The sequence below is a fragment of the Eubalaena glacialis genome, chromosome 5 (assembly GCF_028564815.1).
Source record: "Eubalaena glacialis isolate mEubGla1 chromosome 5, mEubGla1.1.hap2.+ XY, whole genome shotgun sequence".
In the NCBI taxonomy this organism is placed as follows: Eukaryota; Metazoa; Chordata; class Mammalia; order Artiodactyla; family Balaenidae; genus Eubalaena; species Eubalaena glacialis.
Window position 1 is genome coordinate 137,882,800 of NC_083720.1, and position 25,984 is coordinate 137,908,783.

General features: G+C 36.5%; 1 protein-coding gene across 1 annotated transcript in view; it reads left to right on the forward strand.

Annotated features, from left to right (window-relative positions):
- The window catches only part of STPG2 (sperm tail PG-rich repeat containing 2), a 341,555-nt gene that overhangs the window by 95,897 nt on the left and 219,674 nt on the right, over window positions 1–25,984 (forward strand). The window contains exon 6 of the mRNA XM_061191041.1: window positions 20,999–21,158. Within this exon, the coding sequence (XP_061047024.1) occupies window positions 20,999–21,158 (160 nt within the window). The remainder of the gene's footprint in view (window positions 1–20,998; window positions 21,159–25,984) is intronic.

The window sequence follows — 25,984 nt, forward strand, 5'->3', positions numbered from 1 at the left end:
TAAATCTGTCCTGCTGAGCCTACTTTCACACTTCATTTTCTGATTGCCACCAACATATCCTCCATACACTTCTTAGAGAAGTATGGACAATACTAATTTATTGTGTTCACTAACTTGTGAATATAACAGGAAGTTAGATCATCTATCTCATAACAATGAGAATTGTGAAGATAAAATCAGTCTTTCATGGTATAGGCAATGCCTCTGATGTGACTCCATAGTCTGGTCACTGCACAATAATCTAGTGAAAGTAAATATGAGTGATTGCTCTTCTTTCCTACACAGCATTTCAGAGATTCCTTCAGACCTAGGTAATCCTAATTTCAGAACTATCAGTCTGTGTAAAGATCACGTCTCTGCTAATCACTTGTAATTATGATTTCATCATGATGATACTACAGAGAGGCATAGAAAACTCCAACTCATTTATCAAACTTCTTTTGGGCTTTGATTTTGCAGGATCTGGAGGTATATGCAAAAATTTATATAGTGAGATATATTCTAATGCATTTATGCTTAGACTAAGCTATATATAGACTAAGAGCAGAGAATGGAATCTAGTGGCTAGGTGGGCTGAATTTAATCTACAAGTGGATTATGGCAAATTCATAGTTATAAAAAATTGAATTAGTTACCAACATTTGCAACCTGTAGAATTTCATATACAAATCCAGATTTTCAGCTTTCTTTAAAAATGAAAAAGACAAAAACCCCAACCTAACAACAGTCAGTTGGGGCTGATTAAATTCTGCCCCTGGTGGTGAGGGTGAGTGATCTTCAGTGCACCATCTTCCATTCAATACTCATTTGCCTGCCTGGCCCCAGCAGGCATTTGAATTCTCCATCCTTGTGAGTGTAATACCGATTAATCTTATATGGGTCCTTTAGCTTGATTTAAGATTTATAATCCCTCACATTATTTCATTTGGATGTATTCAATTGTGTATTATTCATTAAGTATTGTTTCTTTAAAAAGAGGAATTTGGGTTTTTAAGGAGCAGGAAAAATACACTCCTATTAAGTAACTCTATGCAGAAGTTCATGTTGCATTGCACAGTAATAAATGTTAATGAACTCTGAACATTTACATAGCACTAATTTACTGAAATAAGCATTATAAATCTTGACTGCTACTAGATACTCCACCATATAGGATATAGTAATTACAGGAAAACTATATAAATTATTTTTATATGTTTTCTCTTAGTGACAATTTTTGAACACAGAACTCATGTAATTCTTGATTATTGTGGTGACATTTTTCAGGATAGCCATATTTACTCATATTTACTCTAGCTTAGAACTTGGTAGTGTAGCTTCAGATTTGCTCTATTAAATTTTTGACGCAACTGAATTACTAATATCAGTGTTGACATGAACTGTTATTTCAGCAGCTGTATTAAGGAATCTTATGTAGCTTTTATCAGCTTTATTCAATTTCATGTTGGAATGGTTGAAACTGTGTAAAATAACCTTCTACTCCAATGTACAGTCAAGCCTAGTAGCTCATATTTGAATTCTGCTTCTCCTGATATATTTGTCTAGATTTACATGGTAAAGCTACTTTTGTTTTCTATTTCTGTTGCTGAAAATATGGTAAACTAACTAGTATATGGTTTGTTCTACAGAGCACTTCCAGTCACTTATTTAATTTTCTCACTTCAATGGTGTATAACCTAAGTGCTGTATCTGAGACCCAGTGATACTTATAATACTATTATTGATTAACATAAAGTTTTTCAAATCTTTTTTGTTCACTTTGAGTTTTCCTTACCATGCTTATCTGATTTAATTCTGTTTAAATTTAACTGGTTCTTAAAAGAATCACATAGAGTATGTATGCTTCCTGAGATCAGAAACAAAGAGGGCATTATGCTTTCTAAATGAACCACAATTTATGTTGCAATTATGAAAATGAACACAATAGACACATATTCTTTTCTATACTCCCAAGTCAAAGTTACATATTGCTCTGTCCAATCAATCATTATGACTGGGTGACTTAAAGAGTTAACTATATCTGGGGCATACTTATTAAATATATTCAATTTTAAATTAAAATTCAATTTTGTTTTACTAAGAAGATAGTGCCAATTGTAATCATACAGCAAATGTTTTGTTGATGTAAGCATACTGAAAATATTTTAAGTTGCAAACCTTCATTTTAAGTTGCTTGTAAATTTGCTTCTCCTTACTATAAGATGATATAATAGAAAAAGGATGCTGGATATCATCTTGTTTATAGAAATTAGAATAAATATATTTTAATTAGCTTTAGAAAATGGTACAATCATCAGTCTTACTGAAACATTCAATCTAGATGTTAGCTGAAGAATACAGCAAATGCTCTAAAACTTACTAGATTAAGTTGAAAGATTAGAATGATTCATAAATTCATATGGGCCATTAAAAAGATTAGTGATATTAAGAATATAATATTAAAATTAATATAATACTGAGATCACATAAATATTACATAATATTCTTAGCCCTTTGTCTCCTTTCTCTACACAGTTTCGCCAGAAACAACTTTTAGCCTCATGACTTCAGGTACCACCCGTATATACTGATCACTTCCAAATACACAGATCACTTCCAGTATGTATTTATACCCTGAACTCTCCACTGAGCTCCAGTCTTCCACGAATTACTGTCTATATGACACCTCCATCTTGATGTTTTACAAGAACTACAAAACTAACATTTCAAAATTGAACTTGTCTTTCTTCTAACCCTGCTCTGGCTTCTATTTTCTCCATCTGACAAGTGCTTACATTCATTGGCCAGGACAGTGTCACAAGGCCACCCCATCTGGCAGATAGTTATGGGAAGGGAGGCTGGAAATTGGGATTGTGCTAGCAACCAATGATATCTGACTCACCTACTTACAAGCCATGTTGCTTTTGGAAATAATTTCTTTGTGTCACAGTTTCCTTGTCTGTGAATTGAAATAATGCTGACAAAGAGTATGTACTCAGTAAATGTTAGCTGTTGTTTTGGTCACCTATTGCTGCTTAGCCAATCACCCTAAAATGTAGTGCCTTAAAACAACAACTATTTGTGATTTCCATGATTGCACTAATAGTTACAAATAGGGTTCAATTGCTAAAGACTCAGGGCCCCAAATGACGATGCTTAAATTTACAGTTTACTGCAATAGAAGAATACAAATAGCAACGGCATTAAGCTACTCTTTGTAATCAAAGGCTGCAAGGGTTCCAGAGAGGCCAGGAGTGAGCTCTAATTGTCTTCCCTCCCTAAGGCCATACCAGGACATGCTTTCTGTTTTGGATCAGAAACCACTGACACATGTGTGGACATCTCAGAACCTGGGAGCCCAAAGTGGAGTCTTGTCAGGATTTCTTATACTCTACTGGTCATATAGGCATATTCTGTTATACAAGCAACATCAACTGTAGAACCCTCTAGGAGTCTCACTGAGGCTAGGTGCAAACCAGCAATCTCACTGTTATCAATGAACAATGCTAACAATGCTAGCTGATATAAACCACCCTGAAACTCGTGGGAGTTTTATAATTGCAAAGCAAGACTGTTAATCTTGACCGGGGATCAGTGCCTTGTAGATATTTTAGCAGAAGATATTTTACCAGTTCCAAGCCTGCTGGAATTAACCTTCATAGTACAATGATTCTCTGGGTTTTCTGGACTCAGTTGACAAGTTTTTCTGAGCCGTATGGTATCAGCTGGGATCACTCATCTGGCTGCATTTCAGAATATCCAAGATGGATGCTTTCATTCATATGTGAGACATCTTAGCTGGATTGGCTGTAATGACTGGAAGCTGGCTGGACCTCACTTTCCTTCCAGGTAGCTGGACTTGTGTTGAGGCTTTAGAGCTCTGAGACTGCAAATATAGAACATGTCATGCCTGTTAAGGCCTAGGCTCGGAAATGGTGCTATCTAACTTCCCCTATATTCTCTTTGTCAAAACAAGTCACAGGGCCAGCCCAGATTCATAGAGGGAAATGGACTCCATCTTCTGGCGGGAGGTAAGGCATGAATATATAGGGATTGGAGGAATTTTTGGTGGCCATCTTTGTAGACAATCTGTCATGACTGTTATTATTCTTGTTGTTATAATTATTGCATTATCATTACTAGAACTACCCTTTAGTCAAAGAAAGCAAGAAAGCATTACCTTGTCTGGACTTCTGAAATAGCCACCTAACAGGTACCTCCACTTCCAATCTTACTCCCTTCTTTTGTCTTCACAGGCAGTCAGATTTATCATCTTAAAATGTTATCTGACAACAAAAGGAGCAACAACCCATTGAATAATGGACAAAAGACTTGAATAGACATTTCTCCAAAGAAGATATACAAATGCCCAATAAACACACAAAAAGATATCCAACACCATTAGTCAGTAGGGAAATGCAAATCAAAATCACTGCAAGAGACCACTTCATATCTCCTGGGATTTCTGTAATAAAAAATGGAAAATAACAAGTGTTTGTGGGGATGGGGAGAAATTGGAACCCTTGTACATTGTTAGTTGGAATGTCAAATGGTGTGGCCTCTATGCAAAACAGTTTGATGATTCCTTGAGAAGCTAAATATAGTATTACCATAGGACCCAGAAATTTTACTTCTAGATGTAAACTCCTCTTCAGAGCCTTTTCACATGCTTTTCACTCTTCCAGGAATGCTGTTCTGACCAATCTTCCCTCTGCAAATGCTTTTCTGTAATAGGAATGCTATTCCATCCGTTCTTTCCAGTATAAGCTCCTTCTTGTGTTTAGGTTTCAGTATAAGCAGTCTTTCCTGTCTGCCTACCATTGTTACTTTCTAACTTAGCATTTTGTATTCTTTATACAAATTGCGCTATTTGCAATTTATAATTATTTATCTGTTAACTGTTATTTGTCTGTCTTTCTCACTGGAATTTTCACTTCATGAGTGCAGAGCTCTGTCTTGTTATACATCCAGGAACCTAGCACATACCTAACACATATCAGGCAATTCAGTTATCTGTGAAAAGAATGAATGGACAACCAAAGGAATTATGTTATAAAATGTAAAACAGGACATGTTACTATATAATAGGTTAATGAAAATTTAATAGTTTTTCAACCAGTATTCTCATGATCTCTGTAATATGACACTTTTGTAGTAATACTCCTTGAAGAATAAAGAGGCTTTAGTTTTATTTACATTCATACTAGTTGTGTTAGAGGTAAATTCCCTAATCTCTAGGATCTTATTTTCCCAGTTGGGTAAACTTGAGTAATGTTGTCTATCTTGCAGCATTTTTTTTTAACATCTTTATTGGAGTATAATTGCTTTACAATGGTGTGTTAGTTTCTGCTTTATAACAAAGTGAATCAGTTATACATATACATATATCCACATATCTCTTCCCTCTTGCATCTGCCTCCCTCCCACCCTCCCTATCCCACCCCTCTAGCTGGTCACAAAGCACCGAGCTGATCTCCCTGTGCTATGCGACTGCTCCCCACTAGCTAGCTATTTTACATTTGGTAATGTATATATGTCCATATATACACTACCACTCTCTCACGTTGTCCCAGCTTACCCTTCCCCCTCCCCGTGTCCTCAAGTGCATTCTCTAGTAGGTCTGCGTCTTTATTCCCGTCTTGCCCCTAGGTTCCTCATGACCTTTTTTTTTTTTTTTTTAAGATTTCATATATATGTGTTAGCATACGGTATTTGTTTTTCTCTTTCTGACTTACTTCACTCTGTACGACAGACTCTAGGTCCATCCACCTCACTACAAATAACTCAATTTCTTTTCTTTTTATGGCTGAATAATATTCCATTGTATACATGTGCCACATCTTCTTTATCCATTCATCTGTCGATGGACACTTAGGTTGCTTCCATGTCCTGGCTATTGTAAATAGAGCTGCAATGAACATTGTGGTACATGACTCTTTTTGAATTATGGTTTTCTTAGGGTATAAGCCCAGTAGTGGGATTGCTGGGTCCTATGGTAGCTCTATTTTTAGTTTTTTAAGGAACCTCCATACTGTTCTCCATAGTGGCTGTATCAATTTACATTACCACCAACAGTGTATGAGGGTTCCCTTTTCTCCACACCCTCTCCAGCATTTATTGTTTGTAGATTTTTTGATGATGGCCATACTGACCGGTGTGAGATGATATTGCAGTGTAGTTTTGATTTGCATTTCTCTAAAGATTAATGACGTTGAGCATTCTTTCACGTGTTTGTTGGCAATCTGTATATCTTCTTTGGAGAAATGTCTATTTAGGTCTTCTGCCCAGTTTTGGATTAGGTTGTTTTTCTGATATTGAGCTGCATGAGCTGCTTGTAAATTTTGGAGATTTATCCTTTGTCAGTTGCTTCATTTGAAAATATTTTCTCCCATTCTGAGGGTTGTCTTTTCATCTTGTTTATGGTTTCCTTTGCTGTGCAAAAGCTTTTAAGTTGCATTAGGTCCCATTTGTTTATTTTTGTTTTTATTTCCATTTCTCTAGGAGCTGGATCAAAAAGGATCTTGCTGTGATTTATGTCATGGAGTGTTCTGCCTATGTTTTTCTCTAAGAGTTTTATAGTGCCTGGCCTTACAATTAGGTCTTTAATCCATTTTGAGTTTACTTTTGTGTATGGTGTTAGGGAGTGCTCTAATTTCATTCTTTTGCATGTAGCTGTCCAGTTTTCCCAGCACCACTTATTGAAGAGGCTGTCTTTTCTCCATTGTATATTCTTGTCTCCTTTATCAAAGATAAGGTGACCATATGTGCAGGGGTTTATCTCTGGGCTTTCTGTCCTGTTCCATTGATCTCTATTTCTTTTTCTGCGCCAGTACCATACTGTCCTGATTACTGTAGATTTGTAGTATAGTCTGCAGTCCGGGAGCCTGATTCCTCCAGCTCCGTTTTTCTTTCTCAAGATTGTTTTGGCTCTTTGGGGTCTTTTGTGTTTCCATACAAATTGTGAAATTTTTTGTTCTAGTTCTGTGAAAAATGCCAGTGGTAGTCTAATAGGGATTGCACTGAATCTGTAGATTGCCTAGGGTAGTAGAGTCATTTTCACAATGTTGATTCTTCCAATCCAAGAACATGGTATATCTCTCCATCTATTTGTATCATCTTTAATTTCTTTCATCAGTGTCTTATAATTTTCTGCATACAGGTCTTTTGTCTCCTTAGGTAGGTTTATTCCTAGATATTTTATTCTTTTTGTTGCAATGGTAAATGGGAGTGTTTTCTTAATGTCACTTTCAGATTTTTCATCATTAGTGTATAGGAATGCAAGAGATTTCTGTGCATTAATTTTGTATCCTGCTACTTTAGCAAATTCATTGATTAGCTCTAGTAGTTTTCTGGTGGCATCTTTAGGATTATCTATGTATAGTATCATGTCATCTGCAAACAGTGACAGCTTTACTTCTTCTTTTCCAATTTGGATTCCTTTTATTTCTGTTTCTTCTCTGATTGCTGTGGCTAACACTTCCAAAACTATGTTGAATAATAGTGGTGAGAGTGGGCAACCTTGTCTTGTTCCTGATCTTAGTGGAAATGGTTTCCGTTTTTCACCATTGAGGACGATGTTGGCTGTGGGTTTGTCCTATATGGCCTTTATTATATTGAGGAAAGTTCCCTCTATGCCTACTTTCTGGAGGGTTTTTATCATAAATGGGTGTTGAATTTTGTCGAATGCTTTCTCTGCATCTATTGAGATGATCATATGGTTTTTCTCCTTCAATTTGTTAATATGGTGTATCACATTGATTGATTTGCGTATATTGAAGAATCCTTGGATTCCTGGGATAAACCCCACTTGATCATGGTGTATGATCCTTTTAATGTGCTGTTGGATTCTGTTTGCTAGTATTTTGTTGAGGATTTTTGCATCTATGTTCATCAGTGATATTGGTCTGTAGTTTTCTTTTTTTGTGACATCTTTGTCTGGTTTTGGTATCAGGGTGATGGTGGCCTTGTAGAATGAGTTTGGGAGTGTTCCTGCCTCTGCTATATTTTGGAAGAGTTTGAGAAGGATAGATGTTAGCTCTTCTCTAAATGTTTGATAGAATTTGCCTGTGAAGCCATCTGGTCCTGGGCTTTTGTTTTTTGGAAGATTTTTAATCACAGTTACAATTTCAGTGCTTGTGATTGGTCTGTTCATATTTTCTATTTCTTCCTGGTTCAGTCTTGGAAGGTTGTGCATTTCTAAGAATTTGTCCATTTCTTCCAGGTTTTCCATTTTATTGGCATATAGTTGCTTGTAGTAATCTCTCATGAACCTTTGTATTTCTGCATTGTCAGTTGTTACTTCTCCTTTTTCATTTGTAATTCTGTTGATTTGAGTCTTCTCCCTTTTTTTCTTGATGAGTCTGGCTAATGGTTTATCAATTTTTTTAATCTTCTTAAAGAACCAGCTTTTAGTTTTATTGATCTTTCCTATCATTTCCTTCATTTCTTTTTCATTTATTTGTGATCTTATCTTTATGATTTCTTTCCTTCTGCTGACTTTGGGGTTTTTTTGTTCTTCTTTCTCTAATTTTTAGGTGTAAGGTTAGGTTGCTTATTTGAGATGTTTCCTGTTTCTTAAGGTAGGATTGTATTTTTATAAACTTCCCTCTTAGAACTGCTTTTGCTGCATCCCATAACTTTTGGGTCATCGTGTTTTCATTGTCAGTTGTTTCTAGGTATTTTTTGATTTCCTCTTTGATTTCTTCAGTGATCTCTTGGTTATTAAGTAGTGTATTGTTTAGCCTCCTTGTGTTTGTATTTTTTACAGATTTTTTCCTGTAATTCATTTCTAATCTCATAGTGTTGTGGTCAGAAAAGATACTTGATATGATTTCAATTTTCTTAAATTTACCAAGGCTTGATTGTGACCCAAGATATGATCTGTCCTGGAGAATGTTCCATGGGCACTTGAGAAGAAAGTGTATTCTGTTGTTTGGGATGGAATATCCTATAAATATCAATTATGTCCATCTTGTTTAATGTATCATTTAAAGCTTGTGTTTCCTTATTTATTTTCATTAGGATGATCTGTCCATTGGTGAAAGTGGGGTGTTAAGGTCCCCTACTATGATTGTGTTACTGTTGATTTCCCCTTTTATGGCTGTTAGTATTTGCCTTATGTATTGAGGTGCTCCTATGTTGGGTGCATAAATATTTACAACTTTTATATCTTCTTCTTGGATTGATCCCTTGATCATTATGTAGTGTCCTTCTTTGTCTCTTGTAATCGTCTTTATTTTAAAGTCTATTTTGTCTGATATGAGAATTGCTACTCCAGCTTTCTTTTGATTTCCATTTGCAAGGAATATCTTTTTCCAACCCCTCACTTTCAGTCTGTATGTGTCCCTAGGTCTGAAGTGGGTCTCTTGTAGACAGCATATATACATGTCTTGTTTTTGTATCCATTCAGCCAGTCTTTGTCTTTTCGTTGGAGCATTTAATCCATTTACATTTAAGTTAATTATCGATATGTATGTTCCTATTACCATTTTCTTAGTTGTTTTGGGTTTGTTATTGAAGGTCTTTTCCTTCTCTTGTGTTCCCTACCTAGAGAAGTTCCTTTAGCATTTGTTGTAAAGCTGGTTTGGTGGTGCTGAATTCTCTTAATTTTTGCTTGTCTGTGAAGGTTTTAATATCTCCTTCAAATCTGAATGAGATCCTTGCTGGGTAGAGTAATCTTGGTTGTAGGTTTTTCCCTTTCATCTCTTTAAATATGTCCTGCCACTCCCTTCTGACTTACAGAGTTTCTGCTGAAAGATCAGCTGTTAACCTTATGGGGATACTCTTGCATGTTATTTGTTGTTTTTCCCTTGCTGATTTTAATACCTTTTCTTTGTATTTAATTTTTTATAGTTTGATTAATATGTGTCTTGGCATGTTTCTCCTTGGATTTATCCTATATGGGACTCTCTATGCTTCCTGGACTTGATTAACTCTTTCCTTTCCCATATTAGGGAAGTTTTCAACTATAATCTCTTCAAATATTTTCTCAGTCCCTTTCTTTTTCTCTTCTTCTCTGGGACCCCTATAATTTGAATGTTGGTGCATTTAATATTGCCCCAGATGTCTCTGAGACTGTCCTCAATTCTTTTCATTCTTTTTTCTTTATTCTGCTCTGCAGTAGTTATTTCCACTATTTTATCTTCCAGGTCACTTATCCGTTCTTCTGCCTCCGTTATTCTATTGATCCCTTCTAGATAATTTTTAATTTCATTTATTGTATTGTTCATGATTGCTTGTTTGCTCTTTAGTTCTTCTAGGTCCTTGTTAAACGTTTCCTGTATATTCTCCATTCTATTTCCGAGATTTTGGATCATCTTTACTATCATTTTTCTGATTTCTTTTTCAGGTAGACTGCCTGTTTCCTCTTCATTTGTTAGGCCTGATGGGTTTTTACCTTGCTCCTTCATCTGCTGTGTGCTTCTTTGTCTTCTCATTTTGCTTAACTTACTGTGTCTTGGGTCTCCTTTTCGCAGGCTGCAGGTTCGTAGTTCCCGTTGTTTTTTGTGTATGACCCCACTGGCTAAGTTTGGTTCAGTGGGTTGTGTAGGCTTCCTGGTGGAGGGGACTGGTGCCTGTGTTCTGGTGGATGAGGCTGGATCTTTTCTTTCTGGTCAGCAGGACCACCTCTGGTGGTGTGTTTTGGGGTGTCTGTGACCTTATTATGATTTTAAGCAGCCTCTCTGCTAATGGGTGGGGTTGTGTTCCTGTCTTGCTCATTGTTTGGCATAGGGTGTACAGCACTGTAGCTTGCTGGTCGTTGAATGGAGGGGGGCTTGGCGTTGAGATGGAGATCTCTGAGAGATTTTCACCGTTTGATATTATGTGGAGCTGGGAGGTCTCTTGTGGACCAGTGTCCTGAACTCGGCTCTCCCACCTCAGAGGCACAGCCCTGACGCCTGGCTGGAGCACCAAGAGCCTGTCATCCACACGGCTCAGAATAAAAGGGAGAAAAAAAGAAAGAAAAAGATAAAATAAAATTTTAAAAAGTTATTAAAATAAAAAACAAAAAAGAATTATTAAAAAAAAATTTTAAGTAATTAAAAAAAAAGAAAGAAAGAACAACCAAACCAAAAAAACAAATTCCCCAGTGATATCAAGTGCTGAAAACTATACTCAAAAAAAAAAAAAAAAAAAAATACAGACAGACAGAACCCGAGGATAAATGGTAAAGGCAAAGCTATACAGACAAAATCACACACAGAAGCATACGCATACACACTCACAAAAAGAGAGAAAGGGAAAAAAATATATACGTTGTTTCTCCCAAAGTCCACCTCCTCAATTTGTGATGATTCATTTTCTATTCAGGTATTCCACAGATGCAGGTACATCAAGTTGATTGTGGGGATTTAATCCGCTGCTCCTGAGGCTGGAGGGAGATATTTCCCTTTCTCTTCTTTGTTCACACAGCTCCTGGGATTCAGCTTTGGATTGGCCCTGCCTCTGAGTGTAGTTCGCCTGAGGGCGTCTGTTCTTCACTCAGACAGGACGGGGCTAAAGGAGCAGCTGATTCAGGGGCTCTGGCTCACTCAGGCCGGTGGGAGGGAGGGGTACGGATGCGGGGCGAGCCTGCGGCGGCAGAGGCCGGCGTGACGTTGCAGCAGCCTGAGGTGCGCCGTGCGTTCTCCCGGGGAAGTTGTCCCTGGATCACTGAATCCTGGCAGTGGCGGGCTGCACTGGCTCCCAGGAGGGGCGGTGTGGAGAGTGACCTGTGCTCGCACACAGGCTTCTTGGTGGCGGCAGCAGCAGCCTTAGCGTCTCATGCCCGTCTCTGGTGTCCGCGCTGATAGCCGCGGCTCGCGCCCGTCTCTGGAGCTCGTTTAGGCGGCGCTCTGAATCCCCTCTCCTCACGCACCAGGAAACAAAGAGGCAAGGAAAAGTCTCTTGCCTCTTCGGCAGCTCCAGACTTTTTCCCGGACTCCCTCCCGGCTAGCTGTGGTGCACTAGCCCCTTCAGGCTGTGTTCACGCCGCCAACCCCAGTCCTCTCCCTGGGATCCGACCTCCGAAGCCTGAGCCTCAGCTCCCAGCCCCCGCCCGCCCCGATGGGTGAGCAGACAAACCTCTCGGGCTGGTGAGTGCTGCTCGGCACCGATCCTCTGTGTGGGAATCTCTCCGCTTTGCCCTCCGCACCCCTGTTGCTGCGCCCTCCTCCGTGGCTCCGAAGCTTCCCCACTCCGCCACCCGCAGTCTCCTCCCGCAAAGGGGTTTCCTAGTGTGTGGAAACCTTTCCTCCTTCACAGCTCCCTCCCAGAGGGGCAGGTCCCATCCGTATTCTTTTGTCTCTGTTTTTTCTTTTGCCCTACCCAGGTACGTGGGGAGTTTCTTGCCTTTTGGGACGTCTGAGGTCTTCTGCCAGCATTCAGTAGGTGTTCTGTAGGAGTTGTTCCACATGTAGATGTATTTCTGATGTATTTGTGGGGAGGAAGGCGATCTCCACGTCTTACTCTTCCGCCATCTTGAAGCTCCTCCCATGTCTTATAGTTTTCTGCATACAGGTCTTTTGTCTCCTTAGGTAGGTTTATTCCTAGGTATTTTATTCTTTTTGTCGCAATGGTAAATGGGAGTGTTTCCTTAATTTCACTTTCAAATTTTTCATCATTAGTGTATAGCATCTTGCAGGATTTTTTAAGGATTAAAGATAACAATGGAGTATTATCAAAGTATAGTGCCTGCCACACAGTGGTGCTCAGTAAATATAGGGAATTAAGGTTTCTTCATTTTATTTGTAAGAAGGATTACAGATAGGGAGAACTAAAAACATTATCTAAGGAAGTGTTAATTGCAGAAGCGAGTTTTATAGACTAAGAGAAGCCTCTAAGCAAAAATAAAAACTTTTTGTGATATCTGAATGGATGGTAATAAAAAAATCTTAATTTTCCCCCCTCTTTACACCTTTTCTGCAATGTTATTGCGTTATAGCTTGGATATAGGAGGATGTAGCCTTAGAATTAGGCTACTTAGTTAAAATTATACTAGAATAACTAGCAACAGTTAAATTAGATGTGAAGCTAAAGCATGTAGAAACAAATGAAAATCTTAAAATTAGACTTCTTTCTGTATCCTACCACATCAAACTCATTTGGTAATCATTATAATATCCTCAGTTTTAATATTTTTTATTTTGAGTTCTGTATTTAAATAATCAGTTTAAGTTCATGGCATAGTGTTAGGTGCTATATGCATGCTATTCCATTATGTGCAAATATCAGTTCTTGAAAAGTATCTTCTGTATTTGAAAGAGATACAGAAAGGACAAAAGTTATGGATGGTATTCATCAGTCATCTTTATAGTCCCATCCATTCAATTAATATTATCGAACTATGATAATATGTGTTAAAAGTGTGGTAAAGCCGATTTTTTCCTTCTCAAAATTTCTACCACCACGACTCTTAGCCTTTGCCGGTATATTTTCTTTATATTTTATAGTTTTTGTAGAAAGAGATAGAAGGGCTTCTAGTTGTACAAGATGTATTGAATCCATGCTTATGTCATAGCTTCCTCCCTCTATTAGTTTGCTAGGACTGTCATAACTAAGTACCACAGACTGAGTGGCATAAAGAAAATAAATTTATTTTCTCAGAGTTCTGGAGGCTAGATGTCTGAGATTAAGATGTGGGCAGTGATTTTTTTCTGAGGTCTCTCTCCTTGGTTTGTAAATGGCTGTCTTCATCCCATGGTCTTTCCTCTGTGCATGCTCACATCTGTGCCCAAATTTCCTCTTTTCGTAAAGACACCAGCCACACTAAATTAAGGCCCATTCTAAAGACCTCATTTTAAATTAATGACCTCTTTAAAGGCCTTATCTCCAAATTCAGTTACATTCTGAGATACTGGGGTATTGACCATTTATAAGTATGGACTTTAAATGGGTTCTGATTAAAATACACAAACGTATAATATTTATTTATATATTTCTATATTTAATACACACATATTTAATATACACATAAATTTGAGGCAGTCACAAAAAACTTGAACTCTGAATAAAAATTCAGATGAATTAAATAACTGCTGATGTTTTTTAAGATAGAAAAATGGTTTTGTGGTTATGTTAAGAGTCCCTTATTTTTTAGAGATACATTCTGAAGTATTCATTGATGAAATTATATGATAGTTTAGACTTGCCTCTGCATCATTAGAGTGAGAATTGGGGAGGTTGGGAGAATTGGGGAGGCTGTGTTTCTTTATTGTGCATGAGAATCTTCTATGAGGGTTAGAAAACACATATGGACGTGAGTTGAGGATTACTGACCTTGGGTGATGTGTATGTGGAAATTTCTTGTACTATTCTCTCCGTTTTTTTTTTGTTTGTTTGTTTTTAATTTTTCATAATTAAAAGTAAAGGCAGGAACGAAATGGAGAGTTTAAGTAAAAGCTTATATACAAAATGGGAAGAGAGTTCCAGGCAGCTTTCCCACTCACCTAAATTGTCATCCAGACTTGAGAAAAGACTGACCTTTGGGGGCCTGCTAATACAAAGGCTGAGTTGTGATTCCATCACAACATAATTAAGTACAATAGATTTCAAGTCACATCTGTTCTTTTCTTTTTTTTAAGATTTTTTTTTTTTTTTTGATGTGGACCATTTTAAAAGTCTTTACTGAATTTCTTACAATATTGCTTCTGTTTTTATGTTTTGGTTTTTTGGCTGCAAGGCATATGGGATCTTAGCTCCCTGATCAGGGATCGAACATGGACCCCCTGCATTGGAAGACAAAGTCTTAACCACTGGACCGCCAGGGAAGTCCCTCAGGTCACATCTATTCTTGTGTGAAATTTTCAGTCAGATTTTGTTAGGGACTCACCCTTACGTCTGAATGAAGAGCAAGGGATCACCAGACAGACATTTGAGGAAACCCTCCAATGTGAAACACAAAAGCAAACAAACAAAAAGCCAACATCAGTGAAACTCAAAGGAAACAGATAATAGAACAAAATTATAAATAATTAAAATTATAATTAATATCCACAGAAACATGGAGGATAATGCATGTGTGAATAAAGAAGATTTAGAGAATAAGAAAGATAATTTGAAAATTAAAAATGTGATTACAGAATTTAAATGATAGAATGTGAGCTGAAAGAAATACCTGGCAGCCTGGTGTCACTATTGTCCTTATTGACGTGAAGGGGACTCTGAAACTCTAGGGAAAAATGGCAGTTACGGAACCAGTGGAAAGTGACTGTACCTGGATGAGGCCCAGCAGTGTGAGTTTTAAACTGTTTTAGGGCCTCAGTCCTGACTGCACATTAGCATTAACCAGGAAGCTTTTAATTCCTGCACACCATCTGATCAAATGAATGATTATATCCTAGTTTTTAAAGACAGGCCCATTTTTATTAGCTTGCACATGAAAAAATGCCATAAACAACATGCCTCAATAATCTTTAACTTCTGTTCCCAAGGTAGGATACTTTCAAGATCTGGGCCTTCTACCTTAAGATGGACGTGCTTAGCAAAAAAGGCTGTAGTAGTGACCCCTTTTTGGCTGAGCTGTGTTTCTTTATTGTGAATGAGAATCTTCTATGAGGCTTGGTCAAAGTGCAGATTCCTGGGCCCAACAAGATTCTAATTCACCAGATCTCAGATGAGACACTGGGAGGCCATGTACTTAATAGGTTGGTATCAATGCAGGTGTTTTGTTGATCACAATGTGGAAAAGCAGGATAAATATTACAGCATTTTCAGCCTGTGCCTAGGGTTTGGTCTTTGTAAAGTCTTTTTATCTTCTTTATATTGTCGTAAACGGAGACCTGCCTTTCAGTGGTCAGTGTCTCACAATCCTATTTTGGAGCTTATTTTTAATTGGCTTATTAAATCCTAAGTCTAATTTTTTAGAAGTAAGGACCTGATTTTACTGCTCTATCTTATTTTAGTGAAGCAAAGTTCAGTAATATTAGGAACTTTATGGACAAACAGAAGAAAAGGAATAGGAAGTGTTCACTGAAGGGGTCAAAATTTCATTTCGTCTTTTATGCGAAATAGTTCTCAAGACTAAGTATATTCACTTATCTCATTATTCACACTTAGTCTTTTCCCTATGCTCCATAGTAATGACCACTTAGACAACTGTTGAAAACAGTAGGAAAGTAGTCCCTGTTTGTCAGTAGCTAATAATTTTTTATCATGCCTTCCTATACAGAGAGAAGATAGATATACCATATCTGAAAAGTTCAAGAAAACAGATTACCATCATGTATTTGAATATTTATCCATATTTCTGTATTTGATACATATTTCATAGGTTTATATAAACACAGAATTATGCAGAAGTTTCTTTTCTTCTAAGTGTGACTATCTACAAGTTCATAGGTAAAAAACAATCTTACATGCATGACCAAAGTGAATCTTTTCTATCAGCTCTCAAATAATTGCATAAATTTGTTCATTTGAGACAACATAACATGGACTTCGCATAAATTTTTAGAATATAATTTATTTATAAGAAGAGGTATTTCTGTATAAGAATTTCTCCTAAAGAATTGTTCAAATTATTATTATTTGTTATTATAATTAGAAATGGATAATGCTCTTATTTGGGGGCACATTAGTTCCCAGAGGAACGTATCTCTAAAATCGTTATATGGTCAGTGAAAATGCAATGCATGCATTCATCCATTCTTCTGACAAGTATTTACTGAGTGCCTACTATGCCCCAGCTATTCTTCTATACTCTAAAGATACAGCAGCCAACAAAACAAAACAAAACAAAAAAACAACTGTCCTCTGGAGCTTATAACATAGCAGGAAATCATATTTTGGATAGTAAAAAACAATAAGGTTGAAAAATAGGTAGGAGAGGGGACAGGAATTGTTTGGGGGAGGCAACAAAATTTTATGTTGGGTGGCCTGGAAATGAGTCATTGAGAAGGTAACCTCGAGTAGTGAACTGACTGAATTGAAAGAGTGAGCCCTGGAGCTATCTAGGAGAACATTCCAAGCAAAGAGAATGGTAAGTGCAAAAGTTTTGAGGTGGATATATGACTGATCTTTTTGGGAAACAGAGTGAATGAGTGGAGAGAGTAGTAGGATAGGTGGTTAGAGTGGTAATAGTGTGTCTGGGGGTGAAATTCATTTCATATTAAGGACCTTGGTTTTTTGCCAGAAGTGAGATTGGAAGCCATTGGATGGGTTCGAGAAGGGGAGTGGTGAAATCTGACCAAGGGTTTTAACTGGATCCATCACTAGTTTCTGTGTTGGAAACAGACTGAAGATGGGCAATGGTGGAAGCAAGGGAGGCAGTTAGGAAGATTTCACAGTAATCTGGGTAAGAGATCGTGGCTTGGATCAGAGTATTTGTGGAGGTGGAGCGACATGGTTGGATTTGCCTATATTGTTATGATATAGGTGATAGGATTTGCTGATAGAATTTCATTATACATCCAAGTTATAAGCCAAGTATTTAATTCATAAATTAAGGAATAATTCTTTCAACTATAGAAAAGTAGGGGAGATATTATATGAAGCAGAAGATTTAAATCTATCTTTTTTATACTATGAAAGGTACTTTATCAAGGTAGTTAAAATATTTGATGATGACTAAATAGTACTTCTATATATATATTTACATTTTATTAGCAAGATAATTAAAACTCAATCCCAATGTTTACTGAATTTTTATCTATTGTAAAATATCTAGTTAAAAACTTAATGTCTTACATCTAACATTTGTAGTTAAAATAAAATATATCCTAAAGCTTATTTGTTGGAAACAAAGCAGTCTACTGATTAACAGAAATTTGAAAAGACAGTAAAATATTTTTTAGAGACGAGCTGGTTGTATAAAGTTAAATGGAAGAAATATAGAAACTACTTTTATTCATTGTAGTGTCTAAATCACGTGAAGAACTAGATAATTTTTTTATGAGCTGTATCAGTAGGGGGCAGCAAAGTTTCAAGTAGTGTCTTTTCAGGTTTCTGGGAGGCTTTGCTAAGGAAAATTTCCTTTTTTTTTTTTTTTTTTTGTTGTTGTTGCTGTTGCTCTTAAGAAGTTTGTTCTGGCTTGCTTTTTAATGAAGTGCTTTGGTAATGTCACTTAAAAGCCCTGTAGCTTTTGTTCAGATATTTAGCCAACTGTTCCCTTAGGTGCTGTAGATGCTTTCTTAATGAGAGTATGTATTTCTTTCTTTCTGTAATTTAGGGAGTACCAGGGCCAGGAAAATATGACATTAAAAGTCAATTTCAGAAGAATGAAAGTATGTCATCAAACGTAAATGGTGCATCACCTGCTTTTCTTTCTCAATCCCGGGTAATGTTCTACAGTTATTTCATATTTAGTGTATAATAAGTATAATGCGATGCCAGCAACAAATCCAGTGGTGTTAGGGAGGTTATAAAAAGAAAAGTGGTATTTAAGCAAATTAGGAACAGATGCAGCCTGGGCAAATCATATTGCCAGAAATGTGGGTAAAAGGAAATGACTTAAGATTACAATATTAACAATAATATGCAGAGATAAATATTCAAATTGAAATTATTTATTAAACATTGTCTACTAAGCAAATTTGCTTATGTGGAAGTTCAGTTTAGCTTATAAGAGATTTTAGTCTGGGTTTTAAAATATACTTTACTAATGAATATATGAAGTGTTGACGTGTAATCTATGAGGACATGCATATCTTTTGGAGAAGGTTCTGAAGGCTCTCTGGAGCCTAGCTGTAAATTATATCTAAAACTGCCACTGGGGCCTTTATTAGTGATGTGAGAGTCTATTTCACAGTAATCCCGTTCTCCAAGGTCTATATTGAGGGGACTTGAAGGTATCTAAGATATTCCTAAGGCAAGAACATTATAATACTAGCAAACCTTTATAATGTCGCAGTGGCCAGATCAAGTCGTTGTGATATTTAACCAATTGTACTATGTAAAACTCTGATTATCTTATTTAACTTGGGAAGGTTATTAACCTTCAGATGACTACAGCGGGCTACTTTAGTTTCATTGTACTTAAGAGGCAACTCCTTGGAGACAAATAGATAGATTGCAGGTATATTTTGGAGACACAGTTAACATGACTTTTTAATGGGTTAGATGTTGTGGTGAGGGACTAGGAAGAATCAAGAATGAACAGCAGGTTTTTGCCTTGAGCAACTTGATAGTACTTAAGGTACTACACAGAATGGATGTGAGGGAATGGGATATTGTGTGTGTGCCCTTGATTTTTAAAAATACCATTTTTACAACTAGAACTCTCAGTTTTTATGCTATTCCTGTTCATCTGATATATAGTCCTAATGTGACATTACTTGGCGCCAATTATAATATTTTAAATATATTTTCAGAAATGAAAAAGAATGTGATATCAATTTTGCTTAAGAGAACCATGAGGAAAAGAATCATGGTTCTGGGGTGAAAGATATGGAGGAGTTAAAACCAACAGGACTGCCTGCTAGGGGTAGTGTTAGTGTTTAGCTGAATATGAATAGATTTATTAATGATTATGATTGAAAAAGCAATAATGAAATTAACAAGGTGGACTTAGAACACAATTTTTGGTTTATAAGATTAAAGACATGTTATGTTATTGGGATACTTATTTTAGTCTTGACTTAAGGAGTTGTCTGGTATTTTATTTAAATGCATTGAATTTTCTTATGTCGTCAACTATTAATTTTTAAAACATAAGATTTCCTTTATAATAATGGTTCTCAACTCTTGCTGCATATTAGAATATTTTGGGAAATTTTAATACATTCTGATACCCAGTTGCTTTCTTTCCTGTCTCCCAGAGATTGATTCAGCTGGTCCAGAATAGGACCCAGGCACCAATACTTTTTTTAACTCCTCAAGTAATTCTGTATGCAGCCAGGGTTGAGTATTACCATTTAAAAACATTGACTCAGCATTTAAATAATAAGATAGTATTTAAGAAGGCTTTGGAAATGTTCCTACATGAAAGGAGGCTAAAAGCAATATCTGAGCCTAGACTAGGTTATGTATTAGAGGGGAAAAATGCATTAGAGGTATAATTAGATCAACTGACAGATTTGGAATATGAATGGTACATTAGATAAAAGTCTTATATCATTGATACATTTAAGAAAATACATGTAAGAAAATATCCCTATTTTTAATAAATACACACTAAAGTATTTAGGGATAAAGGGCCACAACACACATAACTTTCCATTAAATGGTTCTATATATATGCGTGCTGTGTGTGTGTGTGTGTGTGTGTGTGTGTGTGTGTGTAGAGAGACAGAGAGAGGCAGGAATGGACATACAAACAGACAGAAAGACAGAAATAGAGTGGGCAAATGAAAAAAGTGAATGGCATAACATGTTAACAGGTGCATCTGGGTAATCATTGCACAGGTATTTTCTGCATTATTTTTATTCATAAATTTGAACGTTCCAATTTTTAAATTAATTCTAAATAAAAAAGTTAAAAAAATAGATTATTCAATGCTATATTTCATAAGATTTCATAATTTACATATAGATACATGCATATTTAATATCAATCAGTTAAATATTATAAATTTATAAGTAAGCTGATTATAAGTTTATAAAATAATAACTTTAATATTATAAGTTAAAGTGGATTTATATACCACTTGAATCTAAGATTTTTTTCTTAAGGTAGCTAATGGTATTGTTGAGTTCATTGAATATATATGTTGAGGAACTTTGTCAATTTGTGTAATTTTATTACATAGAAGAAACCATGTTACATCATGTAGTTTTTCTTTATTATCTTAACTTGCAGAATATTTTAGATGTGAAGATTGTCCACACACTATCATCTGAATCTCATATTGAGATGATTTCCTTTGAAAAGTCTTTCTGGCTTAGTGAAGTACATAATGCATCACTGTATTAATATATAGATGATTTTTCTAAAAGTATATATTTTATGTTTTGATAGATATAAGATCTTAACTCATCTACATTTTCTTCACTCCATTAAGAAATAAACTCCAGATGTTATATTACTAAGAAAGCAGCTTTTAACTCACAAAATATCAAAACGTACCATAGTTTCTCACTGGCATATTTTCTTGTTCTTCACTAGAGGTTTGTCCCTATGAAATCAATCACCCCAGCTCCTGGTGCATATAATGAATCTCGAACTGCTTTCAAGCCCTTGAAGAAAACACCAGGACTGAAAAATACCTCATTTGGTCAAAGTGCTGCTCGATTCACACAAGACTCTAGGACAGAGAAAATGCCAGGTTAGCCATGAATTCATATGTATCTACTCTTTAGCTTTATGCAACTTAATATTCTTAAAATGGATGCACCAGAAAGTACAATTTTCTGTTCTATGGGTGGTGTTGTCATTTTAAGTCAACATTTTTTTAAGCATTGACTCTACTCCAAACACAGATAGATAAAATAATGTACAGTTTTAGTAAGATTTTAATTTAACTTGTCACATCTCTTAGTTGTAATTTTCTATTGTTTTCCTTTTTTCAATAAATTTCCTAATTTTCCCTTGGTGGGTGAACATATATGTTAATTATGTGGTCACTGCCAGTAATATAACTTATGATATTCAGTTTTGTTAAAATTTTATTTTGGGGATGTCCACTCACATGTTCTAGTATTCTCAGTGGGTATTCTAGTATACAGTGGGTAATCTAAAACTATAACACAAAAATAACATATGATGACTAACACATAGGTTGTTTGCTGATGTATAAAAAACTCAGTGGCTTAAAAAAACAGACTTTTTCTATCATATCCCATTGATCTGTGGGACTGCTAAAAGGCAGAGTTCAGATGGGACTGTTATTCAGAGTGCATGCATAGCTCAAGCATTGCTGCCGCAGGGTAGTTGTTCTTTTCACATGGTAGCTCAGGGCTCCATGAGACCTGGCAGGAAGCTGCAAGGCTTCTTATGACCTACCCTCAGAAATTCCAGGACATCACTTTCTGTTAGTCAATCAAGTGGCACAGCATAGCCTATATTGAAAAGAAGGACATGAAACTTCATCTTTCAATGACAGGGGTAGCAAGGAATTTGTGGCCATCTTTAATCTGCTATAGATTACCCTCTGGCTACAAAATATTTTCATTTTTCCTACATGCCTTCTCAAGGCCTCCAAAGTCTCAGGCAAGTATGGTCTAATCTTAAAGACCAGGATCTTGTTATCTAAGTCAGGTGTAGGTGCAGGTGGGGATTCTTGGGTGTGGTACTTCAGATCATCTTGTATATCTCTCTTCTCTATCAGAAGAGCTGTGAACTACAGATACAAGTTATCTCCTCCATATATTCAACACATAGTGGTGGGAGAGAGATAGGATAATAATACTAGAAACTCCTATTCAAAAAAGAGAGAAAACTGGAGGCCCACAATATTACCAAATCAAACTTGGGTCCACTTGCCCGTGTGCAGTAAAGCCAATCTACTGACACGGGGTTGTGGTGAAGGAAAGTGAAACATTTACTGCAGGGCACCAAGCAAGGAGTCCAGGTACCTAGTGCTCAAAAGGCCCAAACTCCCCAATGGCTTTCAGGGAAAGGTTTTTAAAGACAGGGTGAGGGAGGGGAATTGTGGGGTGCGTGATCAGCTCATGGACATTCTTCTGATGGGTTAGTTGTGAGATAATCGGGAGTCAACATCATCAACCTTCTGTTTCCAACCGATCTGGGGTCTACCTGTTTGTGGGCAGCATACAGTTAACTTCTTCTGCCTGGTGGAGGTTTCAGTATCTGCAAAACAGCTCAAAGGACATGGCTCAGAATGTTATCTATAGCCTTTGAGGAGGAACTAAAAGTGCTTGACTTTGTTTAATGGCTAAAGTATTATTATTTTGTCTTGCTTGACTGTTTTCCTTTCTTTCTGCATTTTCTCCCTTCTCTGATTAAATTTATCCTTTGGAACTTGGGGAAGGCCTAGGAGGCTAGTTTTCTACAGATAAGAGACAGGCAGAGGGCATTGGGTGAGGGTATCTGTCCTGAGAAGGCCCCATGGGGTCCTGCTCAGTGACAATAGAAGTCACAGGCCTATAGCAATTCTGAAGTTCAAGCAGGCACATGTTGCTATTTTCTTAGCTAGGGCTCAGTTGGGCTCCCTGGGAGTAAGATTTCCTGTGGTGCTTTGTTTTACCTTTTAGGCTCTTGGTTTCATCCTTTGAAACATCCTTCCTCGTCTATAAGAAATAGGCTGTGTTTTCAGCTTTCTCAGCCTGCTTCCTGCCCAGGGAGATCTGGGGTCTATGAGCCACTTTTCATTTTGTACTGTTGTTGTTTGTTTCATTCCAAGTTGGTTCATTCCTTATTAAAACTTTGTAGGTTTATTATTGTATTAATTTATAATCAAATACACTGGACAAAAGCCAAGCTCACATGTACTTCTTAGAAAAACCTTTGTCTACTTTGGGTCACCTTTAGTGTTGCTGTGTTTCCGTACTCTTAGATTCTTAGGAGCACTGTTGTTTTAGCTTAGAGGGTCTATGACACATGGCCTTAAAATTCCTAGATGTTCTTTTCTTTAACTGAGAGATTCTATGAGATACCATCTTAAATCTTTTTGAGGTCTTAACAAAGGTCTTACAGCTAAACCCTGGATTTGGTCTCAGGGTGTTTCTTGCTTTGAGAGCTTTTTGCTGTGTGGAGAGACTGGGGATGAAAAACAATTTTACTTTCAAACTCAGAAAAGATTGGTTTTGTTTTATTTCCTATAAATTCTGCTTGAAAACTGAGCAGTTTTAGCTTATCTCTTTCTAACTATACCTTCCCACACACAGCTAAAAGCAACTAGTTGGCACTTTTGATATTTTGCCTAGAAATTTCCTTAGCTAGAATCCACTATTTTATTAGGTGTTTTCTTCACTACCCCAAGTATTAGTTTTGCCAAAATTTCTGCCATTATAGAATACAAATTATCTTTTCTCTAACCTCCATAACATTTTTATCACTCTCTTTAAGCCATTACCAACTGTATCCTCAAGGCCATTTCTCTAAGTCTTGAGTTGTTTCAGCTTCTGGCCCATTGCCTGATCCCAAACTATTGCTCCAAGTTTTGACACGGTAATTTTTCCTTATAGTAATGCTGTACTCATGGTATAAAATTATTTACTATTTATGCCATTGAGAGGTTGAGTATTATTCTTCTACGTCTTCAATCTTGGCTAGTCTGGTGGCTTTATTCTCCAGTAGCATGCAGTGGAAGTGATATTCTAGCACTTCTCAGGCAAAGTCATAAGCTTAACAGCATATACCTGGGCCTATAGAAACAATTGATTTTGGAGACCTGAGCTTCTAGATAGAAATCTGACTAGTCTAAGACTGCCATTCTGGAGAGGTCTTATATAGGTGCTAGGCACTACCCCAGATGAGCCTAGCTCAGTAGTGTTTATCATGAATCTGAAATACAAATTATTTCAAAATATCAATTTATTGAGTCACCCAACTGCCTTAAGTTTGGGCCTTGTTTTCAATTTGATGGTCTAATGTATCACAAATAAAGTTTTATAAATTCCCCAAAGGTTATTTTATTTTTAAAGGATAAAGTTTAATTATGATGACCTCTAAAATCTAATCCTGATCTTACATATTTTAAGAATCAGTGAGAATAGCCTTCGTGTGTTTTCTTTTTCCCATGTAGATATTAGTGTACAGTAATGACTTAGAATCACAAATCAGTCATAGAACAGATTCAACCACCTAATATATGGCTCAGAGCTGTGGCAGGTTACTGTTCGAAGGCATCCTAAACTGTCTAACTCTGGGGTTCCTGGGCATTTCTACACTTAATAACTGGAAAAATGAACATAAAAAACCTTTAATGTAAGTGAATTATAATGATCAGGGTGGCTTTTCAAATCAGAACGTTAACAAGGTAGTACCTGAAATGCATACACCTTGAGGTCCCTATATTTAAGTACTTACGCTCACTTGTCACATGTTATGTTGTCCTCTCACGCCAGAAGAGAGGCAAATCTAAGATATTTGTATTTTAAGTCCCTTCAGTGGTGGCCCAAATAGTTTTCATTATGCTCTCTATTTATATTTTTCCCAAGCATTATCAGTGGAGGAATGTTGGAAGACATCAGAAATAAGATGTATTGGCATTTAGGTTTTCTGAGCGTTGTCATGACAGACTTTTGGGGAATAGACTTTAGAACTAGAATATTTGAAAAACTGGGAAGAGTTTGTGGGCAGCTTCTTTGAGAAAAACCTTACATGTATCAGGAGTACAGAGGATTTGACTGCGTAGAATGCCTTGATCACTTTTAAACCAGAAGGAACCTAAAGTATCATCTAGCCTCATGCCCATTTGTTTGTTTCCTGCCTACAATGAGAAAGGAGATTGCACCAGAATGTAAATCCACACAATGCTTCCTTCATGGAGAAAGACTAGTTATAAAACGTTTAGTGAGTCAATTTACATTTAGTTGTAAGCTCCTTTTATTGTAGATTGTTCTTGGATGGGCAGCAGTTCACAGATCACATTTTGAGTAGCTGATCTAGTCAATTCCTATTATCTTCAGACAGGAACTTGAAGCCCAGAAAAACAAATGAGATTTAAGTGATGGTTCATACGTATTTAGTTGCAGATCTAATTTAGTAGATTCCAGATAACATGAGTACAACCAAATCAGGTGTTCTTTCAAGTATTTGATATTGCATTTTATGAATATTGCTGCTCACTGGAACTGATTTCTTGAAAATACTGAATTATAAAACATATACAAATATTTGTTTCAAATATTTGAATGTCTTGATAAAAACTTTTATCAATGGCAAAGAAAGTTGTTTGTATTATTTTGAATGAAAAAAAAGAAATGTTATTCACTCAGATTGTCACTGTAGAAAATATTCCTGGTTATAAATGTACACTAAAGGGTAAAAGGCAAAAATTAAAATAACTAAATACTATGATAGGAAGAATGGGTGATAGGTGATTTTTTTCTGTTCCAAATTGATTTTTAATGTTGTTACATCAAGATTTCAATACTTTTTGGCATCAAGAATTTCCCTCCTGCCCTCCTCCCTCCCTCCCTCCCTTCCTTCCATCTTTACTGAGTATAATTTACACAATAAAAAGAA